We start from the raw sequence: 22,525 nt of genomic DNA on the forward strand, positions 1-22,525 counted from the left end.
CGAGCTTCCTTGTTCACTGACAAAGTGAGTGCGACACCGAGATCACAGATACCATCGGTGTGCATTCAGTGTGAACTACACGGAGAAATTCGCCCCCTCCACGGAAACAGGGCAGGTAAGGACCAGGAAATGAAAACAAAACAGTGCAGGTGTCACATTCAGAGAGAATTGCATTTAAATTTAAACAGGATTACAGCACAACTTGGGAGAGTCTGGCTCTGTCGATCTGCTTCACCCCTCCAACTCTGAAGTTGAGTGCGCATATCCCGTTGGCTTAAAATACTTTCAGTGGTTTAAAATGTGGTCATATATGTTTTTAAAAATCATTCATGATGTACACAGCCCTAGTTGTCCTTGAGAATGTGGTGGTGAGCAGCCTCCTTGAACCATGTTCAAACATGCTCAAAGAAATAAATCCCGGAAGGGAGGTGAGAGTGTTCGGCCTTGACATCAAGGCTGCATTTGACTGAACCTTCCATATGACCGTCAAGAAGGATAGGGACAGCAGATACATGGGAACACCACGCCTGCAAATTTCCCTCTAAGTCACACTCCATCCTGACTTGGAAATATATTACTATTCCTTCACATTCTCTGGAATTCCCTCCCTGAGGGCATTGTGGGTCTATTGACAGAACATGGACTGCAGCAGTTCAAAAAAGCAACTCCCTACCACCTTCACAAGGGTAGCGAGAGACTGGAAATAAATGCTGGCCAGCCACTGACACCATATCCCCATGATTCAATAAAAAAAATCCTTTGAGTTAGCCTTCAACACAGCTAATCCTGCTGATTCTTCATTACACAATGAATTCTCACTCCTTATTAGAGGTTTACTTGGTAGAATTACAGCAAAGGAGGTAAAACGTCGTGATGGCGATCAGGAGTCACTTGAAAATCATGGTCCTGTCAATGGATGAGCCCTTGACTGTGAAAAAGCTCCGGTACAGCAGTAGAAATTCCAGAACAGGAGCCCAAGAAAGAAATGAAATAAGACGTGTTGATTAGTGTGTGCCGGATTTTGCTGGTGTGAGGTATTTCTCAATATATCCCTCTCGTTATACTTGCTGATATATGTTTAGCTTTTGAACAATTTTCATCCAGTGTTGCTGAAATTAATTGTTAATACCAGCTGCAACCCAACCTTAGTGAATAACAGCACTGAGTAATCCTTAACCTGTCAGATTTAAAGATGGTAAATACATGAAGATGAATGAAGACTTGTGGTAAACTAATTAAGACCAAATCAGTTCCAGAAAGAAGAAAGTAGATCAAGTTAATTGGAGCTATGTACAGTTATAGAATAACATCCACTGCTATCAGTTTCAGACCTGAGGAAAGACCAACCTACTCTGCAGCAGCTCTATACACTTTTTGTAATATAGGGTCATAGATGTGTACATCACGGACCAACCCATCCATGCTGACCAGATATCCTAAATTAATCAAGTCCTATTTGCCAACATTTGGCCCATAACCCTCTAAACCCTTCCTCTTCATGTACCCATCCAGATGCCATTTAAATGCTGTAATTGTACCAGTATCCACCGCTTCCTCTGGCAGCTCATTCCATACACGCACCACCCTTCTGTGGGAAAAGACCACCCCATAGGTCCCTTTTAAATCTTTCCACTCTGGCCTTAAACTTCTGCCCTCTAGTTTTGGACACTCCTGCTTTGAGGAAAATACCCTATTCATGCCCCTCATGACTTTATAAACCTCTATTAGGTCACCCTTCAGCCTCTGACGCTCCAGGGCACGTAGCCCCAGCCTATTCAATCTCTATTATAGCTCAAACCCTCCAACTCTGGCTGCATTGTTGTAAACATTTTCTGAACACTTTCATGTTTGACAAATGGAGATCAAATTGACTGTTTTCTGACCAAACTTCGATAAGTTTAAGTTCTATAAGTCCTACAACTTCTGTAGTTCTACAAGTTTCTTTATTTTTTCATTGATACCCTAATGTTCCAAAAGCAGATTATCTGGGCATTGTCATGTTGTTCATGGGAGTTTCCTGAGTAAACTTGCTTTAGAACAGAGATTACATTTCAAATATCTTTGGTTGAAAAGCACTTTTATTTATCTGATCAAATTTTCTCTTACAAATGTATTCTAAAATGTCTCTTGAAAATGCAAATGCACTACATCCACTGATTTCCATTTACCTTCTCTGGCATTTACAGTCAACATTAGTAAATTTGCAGATGATACCAAAATTGATACCATGCAGACTACATCGATCCATCTGATCAAGAGCCCAATGGGCTGAGGAGTGGCAGAAGGAGTTTAATTTAGATAAACAATGAGATGCTGCATTTTTTGAAAGGCATGTCAGGGTTGGGCTTATACACTTAATGGTAAGGTCCTGAGGAGTGTTGATGAACAGAGACTTTGGAGTGCATGTTCATAGTTCGTGAAAGTGGAGTTGTATGTAGATAGGATAGTGAAGAAGGCATTTGGTATGCTTGCCTTTATTGGTCAGTCAATTGAGTATAGGAGTTGGGAGGTCATATTGCAGTTGTACAGGACATTGGTGAGGTCACTATTGGAATACTGTGTTCAATTCTGGTCTCCCTGCTATAGGAACTGTGTTGTGAAAGTTGACAGGGCTCAGAAAAGATGTCCAAGGATGTTGCCAGGGTTGGAGGGTTTGAGCTATAGGGAATAAACTGGAGCTTTTTTCCCTGGAATGTCAGAGGCTGAAGGGTGACCTTATAGAAGTTTATAAAATCATGAGGAGCATGGATAGGGTGAATAGACAAGGTCTTTTCCCTGGGGTGGGGAAGTCCAAAACTAGAGGTGTGGGGAAAGATTTAAAAGGGACCTAAGGGGCAACATTTTCACGCAAAGGGTGGTGTATGAATGGAATGTGTTACCAGAAGAAGTGGTGGAGGCTGGTACAATTACAACATTGAAAAGGCATCCGGATGGGTACATGAAAAGGAAAGGTTTAGAGAGGCATGGGCCAAATGCTGGTAATTGGGGCTAGATTAATTTAGAATCTTTGGTCGACATAGACGAATAGGACCGAAGGGTCTGTTTCCATGCTGTACAACTCTATGACTCTGTAATAACATTCTTCCCTGACTGGACATTGACTTGATCCCAAGTCAAGAAGGTTTAACTAAAAAAGAGTGAACAACTCAGTCATGTGACCCAGAAATCTGGCTGATGGGTATTGGCTGGTGTACTGGGGACAAGTTCCCAGCTCTTGCTTGAAGTAGTGCCTGGAGGTAGTGATTTGTCATCAGATATGCCAGGTGTAATTTCTGAGTTCAGGTACTAAAGGTGGAATTGAATGCATAGCCTTGTGAATCAGAGACAGTGTGAAACCTACTCAGTCAGAGCTGACCCCATTCCCAGTCCCTTGTATTCACAAGTTTGAAATTCAATCACTGATCATAGACTCTCTTCATCTGTTTAAAATTGCCATTCATTGACCTTTTAATTATATCCCAATGTAATCCCCATTGATGACGAACACGTTCCCTCAATTCATTTATTATCTAACATCAGATACAAATGCAAGGCAAGCATTATTGGCAAGGCAGAGATAAATGCAAAATACAATTGCCATTGCAATGGATATGTGAGATGTAAATGTTAATGGTTAAGTGTATAAAGTTGGCACTAACTTGTGCTCTCCTTGGTCACAGATTTTAGCTGGAAACTTTCTCTCCATAACTCTTTGCTGTAGTCTCATAATTTAGATAATCTGAGTGGGTAGGGGATCCCAGCTGACAGAACATAACCAGAACATAACCCTACAGCCCACCAGGTCTGCACCATGATGCCATTCTGAACTAATCCTGTCTGCCTGCTCATGGCCCATATCCTTCTCTTCCCTGCCTGTTTGTGTCTGCCCACACGACTGTTCACCATTGTTATTGTTTCTGAATCTACCACCTCCCCAGGCTGCGTTGCTATAACATTGTCCATTTTTAGATGCATTATATTGCCTTTACCATTTCAAACTTGGCTAAAGATCTTCCCTTGCCCTGCCTTTAATTTTCAGCCTAGCTCAGGTAATTCATTCTCTGTTATGAAGACAAGTAGTCATGTAACAAATCAGCCATTTTGTGATTTTCAGTAATAATTTGATTCATGGCCAGTTCATATGTAAATGGAGCAACATCATGAAAACCTTGGGTGAAATGAAGCATAAAATGCCATGTTCATGAGGCTAAAACTGGAATGGGGCAAATCATGAGGAACTTTGTAGCAATTTGCCACGCAGTGTCTGCACATCACCACCAGATACCAGCCAATTTACACATTAATCAAAGGGAGGGTCATTCAGACAACATTATTTGTACAGTAAAACCTGCACTCACAATATTTTTCTATTTTCCACTCAGCCTGCCCTCTCTGTTTCCCCAAAGAGAGCAATAACCTGAAAGTATTCGGGATGAAACACAACTCACTCCTTCCCTCACACATTGACTGGGTGAAGATGTAAAATGTTCTGGGATGAAGTTCATGTTCCTGATTAAGGACGGGGTTCCTCACACCTGTCTCGTACTTTATCTGATGGTGAATAAAGTGCTGCCACTCTCTCTCTCTACTCTCCCTCTAACAGGAGAAAACCGAACACAACCAAACACAAAGAAGTGACATCGTGGGAGGAGCTATGACCCTCTGGCCCCTCCCCCCTTTCTGAGGAGAGTTCTCTGGAATCACTGGGCAGTCAGACGGGGAAAGCAGTGAGACACACAGAAGGAGGATGGGAGGAGCCAGCTCCAGGTTGGTCAAAAAACTCCTCAGATTCTGTCATAGGCTCAAAGGAACATAGAAACAGGAAAAGGCCATTCAGCCCACGGAGCCTCCTCTCCCAGTAAATTAGATCAGAACTGCAGAACTCAATTGAGTCATGAATATGATCAATAGTTGAATTTCCACATTCCTCTGGGACAGCAAATTACAACAACCTAATACCATCTAAGTGAAGGAAGTCTCCAGTTAAGATTAGATTAATTACAGTGTGGAAACTTACAGTTTCGGCCCAACAAGTCCACATCAGCCAGACCCGTTCCCCTACATTTACCCCTGCCCCTAACACTACGGGCAATTTAGCGTGGTCAATTCACCTAACCTGCACATCTTTGGACTGTGGAAGGAAACTGGAGCATCCGAGGAAATCCATGCAGACATGGGGAGAATGTGCAAACTCCACACAGTCAGTCTGATTGTGGTGGGAATTGAACCCAGGTCTCTGGCGCTGTGAGGCAGCAGTGCTAACCACTGTGCCACCATGCCGCCCACAGGGCCATTTAAGATGAGCAGGAATATGTACCAGGTTTTCTACTCAAAATCCATCTTATATATACAAATATCTGTCATGCATGATCAGTTTTTTAAATGAGGTAAATGCAGTCAACCCTTCTGCAAAATGTAGTTTCTTCAATTGCTTCTCATATGACAACCCTACCATCGCAACATTAATCTGGTGAAGTTCTATTGCACTCCTCTACGATTGCAGATCCCTCCTTTAACGGGGACTAAAACTAGACACAATATGCCAATGGGCTCTCAGTAAGGCGTTATAGAAGTGCATCTTTATACCTGGTCTCAAATCCCTGTGCAATTCCAGTTTAACAACTGTCATTGGGTAAATATTGACTCTAAGTAATCAAGCAAAGACAGCAATGCTTTCGAAAAGGGAAATCCTGCCTGACGACACGTTTTATTAGAATTGTTTCAGGAGGCATTCAGCAGATGGATAAACAGGAAGAAGAAGATATAATGTATTTGAATTTTCAAAAAAGTGTTCAATAAGGAATTGCCCATAGGCCCATTTATTAAGACAAGTGCCCATGGCACTGGTGGTGGTATATGAGCGTGCATGGAGGATTGGCTAATGAGTAGAGAATATAGAAAGCTAGGATAATGAGGGAGTTCTCACTAATGAATGGACTGTCAGAGGGATCAATGCTGGGGCCATGATTATATACAATACAAACTAATGACTTTGGATGAAGGAGGAGTTGAAAATACCATAATGAAGTGTAAGGTAACACAATAGAATGGGGCAAGCAGGGAGCAGGATAGAAAGAATCCACCTTAGACAGATTATGTGAGCAGGCAACACATTTGGTAAGTGGACTATAATTTGTGAAAGTGTGAGATTATACACTTTAGTAGAAAGTACAGAAGAGCTGAATATCATCTAAATGGGGAAAGACTGCAGAATTTTGCATAACAGAAGAAATTTGCATCCCTGTACAGGAATCACAGGAAGCTAAAATACAAGGTCATTGGGTAACAGGGAAGGGAAGTAGACTTAGCTTTTATTTCAAAGGAAACAGTGTATAAAATATGGAGGTTTTGCTGAAATGATACAAAGCATGAGTCAGATCATAGCTGTAATACTGGGAAGGATTATATTCCCCTTGCCTTAAGGGAAGAGGTACTGACATTGAAGGCAGCTCAGGGAAGGTTCACCAAGTCGATTATGGGAATGGGGTGATTTTTTTTGAGAGGTTGAACAGGCTGTGCCTGTAATTGGAGTTTAGGAGAATGTAGGGAGACGTTACTGAAACATGGGATTCTGAAGGGGCTTAATAGGATGGATGTAGAGAACCTAGAACCTGAGAGCATAATGTCAAAATCAGAGCTCTTGTATGTCAAACTGAGATTGGAGGGAATTTCACTTTCTCGGAAGGTAGTATATTTGAGGAATTCTTCATGCAGAGGTCTGTTGAGGATGGACTATTAGGATGGATTGTTCAAGACTGAGATCAACAGCTTTTTGAGCATTAAAGGATTTCAGATTATTTGGATACGACAGGAAAGGAGTTGAAAATTATTAGATCAGCCGTGATGTCATTGCATAGTAGAGCAGACTCAATGGGCTGAATGGCCTAATCTGCTCCATATCCTCTGCTGTTATTGTCTGTCATACTTTAACCCATTCACTGAGCCTGTCCAAGACCTGTTGAGGCCTCCTTGTATCCTCTTCATAACTTATTTCAGTTTGGTATCTTCAGCAACTTTGGAAATCTGACATTTTATGCATCTTGTGAACAGCAGTGGATCAAGTGGTGATCCTTACCAAATCCCACTGGTAAACAGTCTGACTTTTGACAATAATCTATTTACAGAATAACTTTGGTTTATCCGAACGAGACGGGTGGGGAGTATTTTGTTTGGATAACTGTTCAGATAACTCACCTGATCGTAAATAAAGGACTGAACACAAAATGTTCATAGTTTGCAGAGTTTTTATTTCATTAAATCAATTTAAAATGTATATAAACACTGAATATTGCTTAAACATTTTCGATATTTTACAAAAAAAACACTTATTATGTAAATAATATTCATTGAGGTGGAGGCCAAATCCTCAAATATTCCTTCAGCACTCTATATATTTCACTCACTTTGTTTCACTCAAATCGGAGTTTCTCAGCTTCCCTTTCCCTTTCCAAACCACATTAAAGCCCCAGCAGCACGAGCGAACTTCCCTGCAAAGATGCTCGACTTCTCCATGCCCTCCCTCCCTCCACAAGATTCTCCAGCCACAAGCTCCATTTTCCTAATTCTGTGCTGACTCTCAGATGAGACGGAAGGAATTCTGAAGTTACTAATCAAGGGCCCCTGCTTTTCAATCTCGTTTCCAGCTCCCTGACATTTGCTGTTCCTACCCAAGTCACATGCATCACGACCTCCACCAGTTCAGCTTCTCCCAGAAGAATGTCCTGCAATCACTAGTGACATTGTTGGCCCTGGTACCAGGGAGTAACACTGAAATGCCAGTTCCCTTAACTAATGAATCCTCTATCATTCTCCCCTGTTGTCTAGCTGAACCATCCATAGTGCCATGAACTTGCCTCTGACTGCACCCATACAAGGAACCAATGCCTTCACCAATGTCCAAACTGGAAAATTGATCAGGGTTCTCTTCCTGGTTCTCTGGGACTGTTTGACAGTCGCCCATGTCCTTCTGTCTACAAGATCCTAGCCTGCAGTTTGACTACCTCTGTGAACATGCTATCCACCTTGATCTCAGTCCTGCAGATGCACACAGTGACTCTAGCTGCCAATCCAAACTGCAAAGCCCAGAGCTCAGGTTTCTGTGGCTGGTTACATTACCTGCATTTGTGGTTGGTCATGTCACTGGTAGCGTCCATGACTTCTCACATATAACAGGACACACATACCATGTGATCGCGCTGCCTTACCATCCCCAAACTAGACTGCTTCTCCGTCTTCCTCCTCTAGAATACAACCAATCAGTGCAACACATTACACTTGCTCAATGTTGCTTGTAAAGAAAGTATACTGGCAGGCATACAGCTCCTGTACCCTATTAAACTCTCCTCTTCTTCAGTCCTTCAACACAAAAGGAGTGTCTCCAACAGCAAAGCCCTGGGTTTGGGCTTTAACCAAGCCTCAGTTCACTTGATCCATCACGCCACTTGAGCCTCACAAACAGCAGTTTGGAACCACCCCTTTGGGAGAGCTTAGATGGAATGAAGGAAGGTGATTCACAGACTGGTGAAGAGGAACGTGGGGTGAGGAGGTAGACGTTTGGTTGCAACTGTGTCGAGAGAGAATGAGAGACTATGAACCTAAACATAAGGGATCCAACAGGAAGCAGGATGATGGTCATTCATCTCATGTTAAATCTTTTGTATAAATTGGGCATTGCAATCAGCTATATTTAAAACAGTGATTTTCTTTTAACAGTCAATGTAAAATTAGGTGTATTAAGAGGCTCTGAACATTTCTAAAGATTATTTAAACTTATTTTCTTTCAGACATCAACAAGATGCAACTTCAAACTGTTCAGAAAATGCAACAAATTCTTCAAATTCTTCATTGTTCAGTTCTGAAGAACTCACCAAACTCAAGGCTGATTATGACACGGGTGGAGTGGAAAAGGTTAAAACAGTGGTACAGCAGAAAGTAAGTGAACTAAGCTATACATATCTTAATGTTGCAGTAACAGGACAATCAGGTGCAGGGAAATCTTCCTTCATCAATGCGATGAGAGGACTTCAGTTCGATGATGAGGGAGCAGCTGAAGTTGATTGCAAGGAACCTACATTGGAGCTAACGGGATACAAACATCCCAACCTGCCAAATGTTTGTTTCTGGGACCTGCCAGGAATTGGAACCGTAAAGTTCCCAGCAAATAAATACCTGAAGGAAATGAATTTTAAAAGGTATGATTTTTTCATCGTCATCTCTGCTGGTCGATTTACAGAAAATGACACAAAACTTGCCGGAGAGATCAAACGGCTCGGGAAGAATTTCTATTTTGTTCGATCTAAAATTGATAGTGATCTTTATTCAAAGAGAAAGAGAGGGAGACAATTTAATGAAGAGGAAGAACTGAAGAAGATCAGGAATGACTGTGTCAGCAAGCTGCAAGAGGCAGGGATCCCATCACCCAAAGTGTTCCTGATATCAAATTTTGACCTGAATCTGTACGATTTTAGTCTGTTAAATAAAGCTCTGGAAGATGGCCTTCCGAATATAAAGAAAAGTGCGTACATAGTGGCCCTTCCAAATTTAAACTCACGGATAGTGGAGAAGAAAAGGAAAGAGCTAAGGAAACAAGTCTGGATGTTGGCGACACTTTCTGGGGGAATTGGGGCGGTGCCAGTTCCCGGAGTCTCCCTGGGCTGTGACATTGGGATAGTAATTGGAGGAATAGTACATTTCCGTCAATGTCTGGGTCTGAATGATTCGTCTCTTCAAAGTCTGGCCAAGAGGGCAGGGAAACCTGTGGAGGATCTGAAAGCAGTGGTGACAACTCCCCTGGTCGGGGGGGAGATAACCCCCGATGTCATAAACAGATTGGCATGGGGTGCTGCTGCTGTCACCATTTCAGCAATCGAGCTCGCCCTTGACACCATCCCAGTGATTGGTTCCATCTTCGGAGCAGGCTCTTCGTTCCTTATGACCTACAAACTACTGAGTGGTGCACTGGATGATCTTACAGAGAGTGCACAGAAAGTGGTGGCAGCTGCATTTGGGACCGAAAATGATCCAAACCAAACATCAGTGCGGTGAGTGAATACTGCAGCTGATGGATAACTGGGATCTAGCCCTAAATACTGATGAAGTTTTACTCAAATATTCCCTTGTGACTGAACTCATTTGTGAAAATATTCCTCCCTGATACCAGGGAAATGTTATTGCAGAACAGCATCTTTTTCGAGGTGTATTATAAGGAGAATTTTAAGTCTCCAATTAATTTCACATGTTCCCTGAACACATGAAATACAAATAAAATAAGTGTTCCCTGTTGCTGGAATTATCCAGCACAGGATGTATCCATTCAGCCCACCATTCCTCTGGTAAGAAATATCTGTGTGTCCACTTTGACAGTGATGGACAGCTCCTTCTAACGTTCAGCTCCTTCTCTGTAATGGTGTCTTCTAAAATATGACAACAGCATTACGACTGAAATGGACTCCTACAGAAAGAAAACTCACTGGGATTGTGTTTTATTTTTGATTATGGGTAATTACCACATTGGTCTCTTTTTGCACCCTCATGGCTATCATTCACATGACATTTTAAACCTGTGTTAAGGTTAACGGTATAGTCTTCCTCCCAGTATATAACAATCCCAACATAAAGCCTTATCAAGAGGAAGCTTATTTTCCAATACTGTTAAACCCATCAGCACATTCAGTGTACAGCCCACTCACCTGGTGTTAGAATGTCAGAAAAAGTTTAACTTCTCTGCAGATCTCAATTTACATGATGAAGGATGAAGGCTCAATCAGCTCCTGGCTTCATAGCACCTTAGATCCAAACACGGTCCAAAGAGATGGATTGCACAGGTGATGTGAGAGAGACTGCACTTGGCATCAAGGGCCCACCCCTCAGTACCAGTGAGACAGGACTTGGAACAACCCTGTTGCAGCAAGGACAGCGGGTTACACTTGGTTCCAGAACATGAACAGAAATGGAACACATTACACTCGAATGGACAAAGAATGCCTGGCCACTGTCTTTGCTTGTGAACATTTTCATCAATGCCTACTTCCAAGAGACAAAATCACATTTGGGGCTGACCACAAACCACTTCAAAGTAATTTTCCACAGCTGCCACTGTCTGCTCCAAAAGCTATGACTCACAATATAGAGGTAGCATTTGCAAATGCGAGGCAGGCGACTGAAGCAGATGTAAATTGCAGACATGCTGTTGACAGCAGCTTCCCAGTGAAGACAGTACAGGATACTGGAATCATAAAGCTGCTGCTATCCATAAACTGCAACATCTACAGAAACAGTTTCTTTGGTCCAAGTCATCCACACTGACCAGACATTCCAAACTGACCTCGTCCCATTTGCCAGCATTTGGCATATCCCTCTAAACCCTTCCTGCTCATATACCCACCCATATGCCTTTTAAATGTTGTAATTGTACCAGCCTCCACCACCTCCTTTGGCATCTCATTCCAGACACACTCCACCCTTAGCGTGAAAAAGTTACCCGTCAGGGCATTTTTAAGTCTTTTCCCCTCACCTTAAACCATATTGACATAAACTGTAATCTATTGTCACTGATGGACACAATTCTTAAAAGAAACCCTTCCACTTACAATTTTATATTTTCAAGGTTCATGTTGTGCTAAAGCTGACACACTCATCTCTACGACCATATTACTCACTCACCCTCTGCCAGTTCCCCCATGGGTCCCAGCTGCTGAGGTACTATAAAACAGGAAAACCAGTGATTGCAAGGATGACTATAACAACATATGCTCAAGGTCCAAGATTCCTTTGTTCTGAATCAAGCTGCGCTTTTTACAACACATTTTAAAAAAAGCAAGTTTATTTTCAGTCAAGCTCATGTTTTGAATCTCTTTTATGGCATTACCATATCATTGGAGTTCAGCTTGTGTTAACATCTGTATCTGAAATTATTCTGATTAAATGCTGTATTATCAATAAATAATTGATTACCATTTTGGAAACTGTTAACAAAGTTATTGTTTAAAGCATTCAAATCATTTTGGAAATCTCCCTTCCTTACCACATTTTAAAGTTTGGTTTCCTTCCATAATATGATCAGAACCTTCCGAAGGCAGGAGAGCGAGTGAGAGACGAACACTGCCTCTTCCAGGGAAGGCCCACTGCATCACAATTCAATGAGACAGTGGCAAGGCCACAAGTGGACATCCCCGGGAATCAAATGCACGAGGATGCAGCCCCATTTGGAGGGAGCTGCTGACTAAACACAGGCCAATGGGTCTTATGTTGGTATGTCATAGAGGAGGCCATGGCTCCTGCTGGAGATATACCCATTCAGAGTCCAAGGATTGCAGGGTGAACTAGGAGTAAGGGAAGTGATGGGGTGGCAGGGGAGTAGGTTTTGCGGTTGGGGCTCCATGCAACTACAAACAAGCACCCACCTGTGAGACGCCTAATCCCTTGATCAGATACTGATTGGCTTTGGATCAAGAGATCCTTGTCCATTTGTCCTGAAATGACAAGCTGTCAGCAGGAGAACATCTATAGTGCATGCTGCATAGTAACATGCCAGCTCATCACTGGGTTAACCCCAGCAGCGGTCAGCTAAGACCCTTGAATAGCCATTACTTGGTCATAAGGATCTCGATTGGCTGGACAGGATTGGCTGAATGGGAGAGTTGACCGTGGGCCTTCCTGCACTTAATTCTCCATCTAATGATGTGCCCTTCCTGCCTCCAAAATCGACGACATCAACAGCGGAGGATTTGCCCCACATGTTCGAAATGAAGAGAATCCTCCAATTGCCAGACACTTTTAACTTAGATCATTACCTGTTCAATCCCTAAAAACTAAAGAACTTACTTGCAAACAATCAAAGTCCCTTTTCTCTCCAAAGTCATTGAAAATGTTATCACCTCCCAAATCCATTCCCATTTATTCTGGAATTTTCTTAAAACACATAACAGTCAATAAATTACCAGGATCTGATCAAGTGTATCCCAAGAAATTGTGTGAATCTAACAAAGAAACTGTGGGGTCCCTCACTGACATATTTGTATCATTAGCAGAAATGGGGAAGGTACCAGAAGACTGGAGGGTGGCTAATGTTGTGCAATTATTTAAGAAGGGCTGTAAGCAAAGACCTGGGAAATACAGAGCGGTGTGCCTAACATCTGTGGTGCGTAGGTTGATTGAGGGGATTCTGCGAGACAGATCTACATGCATTTTGAAAGGCAAGGACAGATTAGGGATAGTCAGCAGGACATTGTCAGTGGGAAATCATGTCTCAGAAATTTTATTGAGTTTCTTTTGAATAGTATCCGAGAAGCTAGATGAAAGTAAAGTTGCAGACATTGAGAAAGGTGTTGAATCACTGTAATCCTCCTGGTATTTTTCCTTCTAAGTTACATTTGTGCCTAATCATCAATGGCTGACTGTAGAGAAATGCAGTGTATTCCATTGAAAAACAAAACCTCAGCAAAGAAGATCCATTGGGACTCACCTCAGGAAGGTAAGATAATGTAGAGACTGGAACGAGGTCAGCCGGGTGGACCTCATAGATTATGAGTTTTCTGATTGGGGGATCCAATCAGGGAGTCCTGGCTGACATATAAACAGAGGTGCTGTTCACTCAGAGAAGCTGGCTCTGAGGAAGCAGAACAAGTGTCAAGATCTATGCACATGTAAGTAAAGGGTGATTTTGGTGACAGGATACCGGCCTCTGTGGAGTTGCTTCATTGGCAATGAGTTTGGGATTAATGATGTAACCATGCAAAAGCACCTACTAGCTGAAGCCCAACTTCAAACAGGGAGTACAACTGGCTTTATCATTGGAAAATGCAGCCAGTGGAGCACAAGTCACAGGTATGCCGATGGATGTGGACTCCCTGACCAAGCTGACTGAGCTTGGGGGACACCACCTGAGTGAAGGCAATTGCATAGCCTCACTCGTGACATACTCTGAACAGAGGGACCCTTGGTCAGCCCACAGCAAAACCCCAAAACAAAGCCAGCATTGGTCAAACGGTTAAAGTTTTCTTCAGGAACTGGGCCGGCAAGCCATTGTACTTGCTACTGGTATGTGGATCCTAGAAGGAAAAGAGTCACACTCATCCTGAATTGAGTAAGAGAACTCATTGGGTAGTGTCCAGGAGAATGCACACCCTGGAAAGCCCTCCTAAATCTGCTTTGGAACAGTTAAATTGCTTGGCAACATTCAAATCAGAACCAATCAAAATAGGCATCTGGTTAAATGGTCTTCCGGTTCCAATGGAGGTTAGTAGCATTGTGGCTGTATCAGTGATTACAGAATCAGTCTTTAATAAGATTCATTCTAGACTCCAACCCTCGTGCTTGCATAAGACCTTGGTTAGACGGAGAACCTGTACCAGGGAAACTTGGCAGACTTTGGTTCTGAGGAGCAGCAGTTACCACTGATTGTAGTAAAAGGCTTGGGCCAAAGCCTGATGGGGTGAAATTGGTTGAGAAAGATCCAACTTGATTGGCTCCACATTTTTCAGTTTGAAAATTGCTGCCTGAGTGCAGCCTTAATTAAATAAGTTTGTCAGGAAAGTCTAGGGATTATCAAAGCAAGCAAGACCACCTCCCATGTTGACCAGCAAGCACTTCCAGGCATCTGCAATTCCCACCCAGTTTCAATTGCCTTATGGACAAAAGTAGAGGCAGAAACCATGAGGCTCGAAAGTGAGGGAATCATCAAACCAGTCCAGTTCGCAGAATGGGCAGCCCCTGATCGTACCAATTGTGAAGCCCCACAGGTTGGTTCATCTTTGTGGAGATTTCAAAAAAATGGTAAACCACTTGCTGCAGCCGGATAAATACCCAAACTCCCACATAGAGGATTTATATACAAAGCTGGCAGGGGGGCTTTGTCCTTCACAAAGCTGAACATGAGACATGTGTACTTGCAATTGTGGTTAAATGAGGATTTCCAAAAGTATGCTACAATTAATTCCCATAAGGGCTTGTACCAATATATGAGACTGCCATTTGAGATATCATCAGCCTGTACTATTTTTCAGTGGATGATGGAGAACATTTTATAATGTTCTACCCCGGTGGTCAACCCGAGGTCGCTATTTATTTAGATGACGTACTAATAACAGAGAAGGCCAATGGAGAGCACTTCGAGAACTTGGACATAGTCCTTAGCTGTTTCTTGCAGATGAACATATGCATTTGAAGTTAAAAATGTGTGTTCCAGGTACATTGGGCTACAGAATGGCCAAGAAACATTGGAAGATAACGTGAGGATGAACATAAGTGCTGGGCTTCCATGTCAATACTGGAGGTTAGGTCTTTCCTTGGATTGGTAAGTTATTATGGAAAGTTCATACATTACTCTGGCCTCAATCCTGGCACCTTTACATCTGCCATTGAAAAAGGGTCAGCCTTGGAAATGGTCTTGTAGCCAAGATATGGGCGTTAGGGAAATGAGGAAGTAGCTTTCATCATTAAAGGTGTAAGCACCCTATTGCTGCAAGTGAGATCTGGTGCTGACATGTGATGCCTCCACAGAGATTTGGGTCGTGGTGGCTACTAGTGGCTCAATGGAACGCAATGCCCAATGATGTCGGCTTCCTGGACTTTGGCTGAAGCCGATGCTATTGGTTAAGTTACACCAATACCTTTACAGACGTAAATTTGTAATAATAACAGACCACAACTCCTGCTAAGGCTATTCAAAGAGAACGAGCCTGTGCCACCCAGGCTAGCAGGGTGGCTCAGGGGTTACCATTGCTGGCTCACAGCACTAGGGACCTGTGTTTGATTCCAACCTCAGGTGACAGTCTGTGTGGAGTTTGCACATTCTCCCTGTGTCTGCATGAGTTTCTTCTGGGTGCTGTGGCTTCCTCCCACATCAAAAGGTTAGGTGAATTGGCCATGCTAAATTGCCTATAGTGTTCAGGGTGTGGAGGTTAGGTGCGTTAGTTCGGGGTAAAATGGTGAGTACAAGAGTGCATACAATTACATAGTCCAGGAGGCCAAGTAGCAAATGTAGATACATTGCAACATCATCTGGGAGGCCAAATAACAAAGGTAGATGCCCTGAACGGCCTCCCACTGGCAGATACACCCCCGGGGCTGCCACCACTGGAAGAATCCATTTTCAATTTTCTGGGCAGCCTTCTAATCACTGCTAACAATATCTCGTGGACGCAAGAAGATGTGCTCCGAGCAAAATTGAAACAACTGGTAGTGATGGAGTAAATAAAAGGATCATCACAACCAGAATTGCAATCTTTCTGAGACCAGACCACTGGAGAGGATGCCATTTTAATATGGGGAGCGAGAGTAATTGTCCCGAGCAAAGGCTGCCACCAGATACTGGCTGAACTGCATCAAAGTTATCCAGGGCTTGTCCAAATGAAGATTTTGACGAGAAGTTATATCTGGTGGTCAGGTCTGAATATAAATATGTCACATTGGTGGGGGATTACCCAGAGTTCCAACAAGGACAAAAACGTACTGCCAGCAACTCCCCAACATCCAACGGAATGGCCGGGTAAACCCAGGATTGGATTACAGTGGGAATATTCCGGCCCTCTTGTGGTCTCAATGTTCTTCGTTATTGTGGATGCCTACTCAAATTAGTTGGACATACATGAGGTTTATTCATCAACGACAGGGACGACCATAGAAAAGATTTGAGCAAATTTTCCAATACACGGACTCCTGGAAGTGTTGGTCACTGACAATAGATCATCCGTTACCAGCAGGGACATCAAGTGTTTCCTAAATTGAATAGCATTTGCCGTATAATGACAGCTCCATATCATCCCTCATCCAATGGTCGAGCAGAAAGAGCCATCCAAACTTTGAAGGCAGGCTTAAAGGTTGACTCGATACCAAACTGACCTGGTTCTTGTTTGATAATAGGACCACCCCACATGCAACTACTGGAATTGCTCCAGCAGAGTCGCATATGGGGAGAAGGCTTCACACTAGATTAAATCTGATCTTCCCAGACGTGTTGAGGGAGGGGATAGAGTGAAAAGGCATCAGGAATGCTAATGTCGAACACAAGACTCCTCTAAGCAAGAGAGACCATTTACTTCAGGGGATGGCGTTTGGTGCCAAAACCATGGAAATGGCCATGTGTGGGTTAGAGGCATGGTTGACGCAAGGTCAGGTTCCATGGCGTGCAAAGTCTGGGTCGGTGAGGCGGTCCTGAACAACCATGTGGACCACATGAAAGCTGCAAACTCGCAAACAGGGCAAGAGCAAATCATAGCTGGCCCCTCAGAACAGCTGGCAAGGCTGTGGAAAACTGGAATTTTTCCCTCCATCTATTGTCAAAGAAACCTTGGCGTCTGAGATGGACACGGCACATATTGCAGTCTTGATGTTTTTACCGCCTGAAGAAGAGTATGAATTTCTTCTGAGACACTCCCTGTGCAGGCGCTGACCTCCTGTCCGCTATATGTCACCTATATCCAATGCAGAGTCAGAGATACTGGCCCCATTTGTAAATATCCCAGGAGAGGCTACAAGATAAACAATAGGCCTATGTCACTGGGTGTAGTGATTATAATGGGGTCAGCCTGGGGACTTCATGGAATGAGTCCCCGATTGGACCAGCTTAACAGCCCCAATCAGGGAGCCCTGGCTGACAGATAAAAACTGGAGCAAGGAGCAATTCTTTTGTGGAATTGTTTGCGGAATTGTTGAGTTGGGGGAGCAACATTGTAGAATGCATAGAGGACTTGTTAGTAAACTAGAAGCAGCGAGTAGACATCAATGGAGCAGTTTACATTTAGGAACTCACTGAATAGGAGCATCCCACAAGGATCAATACTGGGCCACAGCTGTTACCAACCTAAACTCCTGATTGCCAATGAAGAGACATAGACTAATGTTTGTACATTTGCTGATGATATAACACATGGAGTGGAAAGGTAAGCTGTGAGGAGGACACACAGAATGTGAAGAGAGATAGACAGGTCAAGAGAGGTGGAAAACAAGATGGCAGTTGGAGTACAGTGTAGATACGTGGAAGATTATTCATATTGGTTGCAAGAATGTGGAACTACCAAATGTTGATGTTCAGAGAGATCGGGATGTGCTCAGACAAGGAGAACAGAATGTCAGCAGGCAGCTGCAGCAAGCAATTAGGAAAACAAATGGCAAAGTGTCAGTTATCGAGGGAGGGATTGAAGTTAGGAGTAAAGAAGTCTTTCTAAAATTGGACAGGTTTTGGTAAGGTTACAGCAGCAGCACTGTGTGTAGGCCCGGCCTCTGTATTTAAGGAATGAAATCATTGCATCAGTAAAGTTTCATTATATTGCTCCCTGGGATGTGGGGATTGTATTGTGCTGAGAGACTGAGTAAATCTGGCCAAATCCTCTGGAGTTCAGATGATGAGATTAAGATTAGATTAGATTAGATTAGATTAGAAAAGAAGATATTTCATTAAGACATATAACATTCTGAAGCATTTGACAGGATAATTGCTGAGAGATTGTTTCCATTGGTGAGAGATTCTAAAATCAGTCTTCGCATAAGGTGACAATCATTCTGGATTGAGAGGAGGAGAAATTACTTCATCAAAGGATTCTGGTTTGGTAGAGTCCTGTATACCTGGTGGATTATGTATATTCCATTATTCCAGACACTAATTCCTGTCATTACAGTGGGTGAAACTCAGTGTCAGAATGATGTCAGGTCCAGCTGCTCAGAACAGGAAAAGTGATTGGGAAGAAATCACAACAGCAAATCAGATATTGCAGAGGGAAAAGATGAGGGACTGAGTTAGGTCCACTCAATGCAAATCTTATGATGAGGAATTACTGATCTAAACAATGGATTAATGTTACTGCAGCAGGCTTTGAGAGGACTTGTAGCTCAGGCTGAGGTTCTGAATGTAGGTTTGCTCGCTGAGCTGGAAGGTTCATTTTCAGAGGTTTCGACACCATGCAAGGTAACATCATCAGTGAGCATCCACACAAAGCACTGCTGGTGATTCCTGCTTTCTATTTATATGTTTGGATTTCCTTAGGCTGGTAATTCATTTCCTGGAATCATCTCGGAAATGACTGCCAGACTACTCAGAGCCCACAAATCCACCAACACACTAAAACAGCAGCTAATGAACAGCTATACAGACAACAAGCAAAACTAATATCATTTACAAAATACCATGCAAGCACTGTAATAAACACTACATTGGACAAACAGGCAGAAAACTAGCCACCTGGATACATGAACATCAACTAGCCACAAAAAGACATGAGCCACTCTTACTATTATCCTTACATCCAGAAAAGGAAAGGACACCACTTCAATTGGGACAATGCATCCATTCTAGGACAAGCCAAACAGAGACACACACGCAAATTCCTAGAGGCATGGCATTCCAACCAGAATTCTATCAACAAACACGTTGGCTTGGACCCCATTTACCACTCCGTGAGAAAAAGAACAGAAAATGACATCACCATAAGAAATGAGGTTGCCAGAGGAAATGACATAATCGACCCAAGGAAACCTAAACACACAAATATAAAGCCGGAAACACCAACAGTGCTTCGTCGGGAGGATCACTTGAAGGTGTTACCTAGTAGGGTGACGAAACATCTGAAAATGAACCTTCCAGTTCAGTGAGCAAACCTACATCCAGAATGTTACTGCTGTAACATTATCAGTGCTGTATCTGTAACTGCTGTCAAATATCATACTGTTACTTTTTGCTTCACTGAAATTCTTTTAGATCAATTGAGCTTCAATAACATACATCCATACACATCAATTCTTGTTGACAATATTTCTCCTAACCAAAATCTCACTCTTATTGCAATGTTTGCAAACTTTTGTTCATCTTAAATTAACAAGACTGATGGTAATCTGACCAAGTGAAACTGATGAACAAAATAATTATCCCACCACATATTCTGAACTGGAATACAATGTGACCTGCTGAGGTGAAATGTATGATATGTCATTGCTTTGCAAACCAAGTGTCAGTTTCTCTAGCATGAGCTTTGCTGTCAAACAACACTGTACCTTCATGAGCAGGGAGTAACCACTCACAGCACAATGTCTCCTGTTCCTTGGATGCTGATTGACCTGCTGTACCTTTCCAGTGCCACACTTTTCAACTCTGACTCTCCAGCATATGCAGTCCTCACTTCCTCCCTGAATACATGACGAGCCCATCATCTTGAAGCCAGTGCCAACGATTTATGTGTTCGGAGTAACTGTCATGCTCACACAATCTGACCTTATGGGGGATAAGTATGAAATAGATAGTGGTTCCTTGGTTAGCACTAATGCCAGTATTTTCGAGTGTTTCAGCCTGCTGCCTGCAGAGAAATGCCTCATCTGCCCTGAGAGGTTCAGATGACCCCCAAAGCAACAGAACTGGGGAGAAGGCAGGGGAGTAGGTTTAAGCGACATTTCAGCCAAGATTGAAAGACAGAGCAGGCTCAATGGGCTGAATGGCCTAATTCTGCTCCTCTCTCTTATTCTCAGACAGAATTGATATCTTAGTGGATGTACAAAGCGATGGGAAACTGTACCTGTGCAATGAAAAGCTTCTGTTATTTTAAATGAAGTGTCCTTCAGAATAAACTCTTGTCCTTTGCTTGGCAAAGGGACTTCCCAGTGCAGTGAAGAATGAGCGTGATGCTCAGAACAAAGGAGAAATAAGTTCAGGAATCACAAACTATTAAAATATAATTACCCGGTAGCAAATAAGCATTCATTGTGTGTGATTCTCATTGGACAGTGCACAGTAGTCGGTATAATCTGACAGAATGTAACAGTCCCTGTTCTGTACCCAGCTGCTCAGTGTCCCTGGTGTGAGAGAGACAGTGAAGCAGCAGGAGCAGTCACTCTGCATTGAGGTGCTGACAGCGGGAGAACTTCACTGATAAACCCTCCTTCAAGGAAGCAGCACAGGTAAGGAGCAAGGATCAAACAACAAACTGGGGGAGTTAGTGAAATGACGAGGGAGGTTCATATTGAACAAGTTTAACCTAACTTACAGCTCAGTTTTGACAGCTGTTCCAAGTGCCTTCCCTTCTTTCAATCTTCACTGTACTTCACGTTCTGGATGGGTTCAAGGCATTAATTGCTCAATGTGATTAGTTAGCTTTAATAGGTGTGATTTAAAATGATACTTGTACAGGCAAAACTAACTGCAGGAAAGGTGTTTGGATGAAATGTTGAGAGCCATGTGTGTACTGGAACAGGGTTTACCACTGAACGAGAGGTAGGGGATACTGAATACTCTCTGCAGAGGGTGATCTGTGCCTTCAGTTCAGAGACAGCAGTATATGAGGATAGAATAGAGGCAGTTACACTGTCCAGGCTCCTTGGCTCCAGGTGGCTGCTTCCTCCTTTCTTTCCCAACCTTTTCTATCTTCTTTATTTCTCATTTTCATTTTCTTTATCCTCTCGCGGGAGGGTGTGACATTGCGGGGGGCAATGGTCCCTCATTCAAAATCCCTGAGTGAACGATCCAACATCAGGAAGGCAGTGGTGTCACATAGTAATACCCCATCCCTGTGGCTGACCCCTGTTACCCCGAGCACTGCTGGAGCACTAAAAAGAGATTTCCTAACCTAAGGACGCTTACCTGTAGGCACTGGTTGGTTGGCACTGCCATTATGTTTCCTTCATTGTCGAGCCAAAACCTTACTCTCTGCATGCTCTATCCAGTGAGTGAAACCTGCTTGAACAGTCCTTTTATTTCTTAAATACAGAGACTTAGACTCAGCAAAACATGCTCACACTATCAATGATTAAAAACAGAGTTAAATAGAAGCGAAGGAAGGAACATACAGAGACAAAACAGTGAAACAAGAAAGTAACAAATAAGTCACTATATATAAATTTTAGAATGCCAAGGACTATCAAAAAGAAAAAGAAGACAAGTATTTTCTTCTGGGATTCATTAGTGAGCTACACCCTCAATGAATTACAACTGGTTAAACAGCACAGGCAACTTTTCTTTAGATCAATAAATGATCCCAAGCGGAGATCCCTTGCTATCAGCATGTAGGATCTTTACCGAATAAACACATTCAGCTTTTCTGAGGATAAGAAAAAGCATCATATCACAATATATGAAGATCAAAGCAATGTAGTTATCTGCAATATTTCCCTAAAACTGGCAGTCTCTGCTGATCACAGTCTGATGGGTGAGGTACAGGGACCCCAATACAACCACCTCGTCAATGAACCTGTCTGTTAACATAATCACAGCCAATCACAGAGCTCCCCCACCTCTCAGGTCTCATATCCAGCCGTCAATGAATCACCAACTGCAGACTAATCCTGTTCCATTCTGAGGAAGTGTCACTGGATCTGAAACATTAACTCTAATTTCACTCGACAGTTGATGTCAGACCCACTGAGCTTTTCCAGCAATTTGTTTTTGTTCCAAACTTATTTATTTTATGAGCACAGTAAGAATCATTGACACTGTGTGGGGCTGGAGTCATAGGTCCAGCAGATCCAAGGTTGAAGGATCATTCGAAGAGACAGCAATAAGGGATAGCTAGCCCAGACAGGATGTCTCCCACACACAAGACATCGAGGGTTATTTACAATTCATTCACAA

The 22,525-nt window shown here is 42.9% G+C and overlaps 1 protein-coding gene across 4 annotated transcripts in view; it reads left to right on the plus strand.

Annotated features, from left to right (window-relative positions):
- The window catches only part of LOC122547505 (interferon-inducible GTPase 5-like), a 26,373-nt gene continuing 3,848 nt past the window's right edge, over nt 1–22,525 (plus strand). The window contains exons 1-4 of one of the 4 annotated variants that reach the window (XR_015758700.1): nt 1–115; nt 4,583–4,746; nt 8,763–10,019; nt 20,742–20,859. Coding sequence is in view for 3 of the 4 variants with exons in the window: in XM_087992245.1 (XP_087848371.1) it covers nt 4,727–4,746; nt 8,763–10,019; nt 12,041–12,068 (1,305 nt within the window). In the remaining variant the exon portion in view is untranslated. Of the gene's footprint in view, nt 116–4,582; nt 4,747–8,762; nt 11,936–12,040; nt 13,652–20,741; nt 20,860–22,525 lie in introns of those variants that run through there. The other 3 variants (XM_087992245.1, XM_087992246.1, XM_087992247.1) reach the window with 3 other exon arrangements.

This window comes from Chiloscyllium plagiosum, unplaced genomic scaffold (genome assembly GCF_037043375.1).
Source record: "Chiloscyllium plagiosum isolate Xiang-an unplaced genomic scaffold, Cpla_swu_hap1 HiC_scaffold_11, whole genome shotgun sequence".
Lineage (NCBI taxonomy): Eukaryota > Metazoa > Chordata > Chondrichthyes > Orectolobiformes > Hemiscylliidae > Chiloscyllium > Chiloscyllium plagiosum.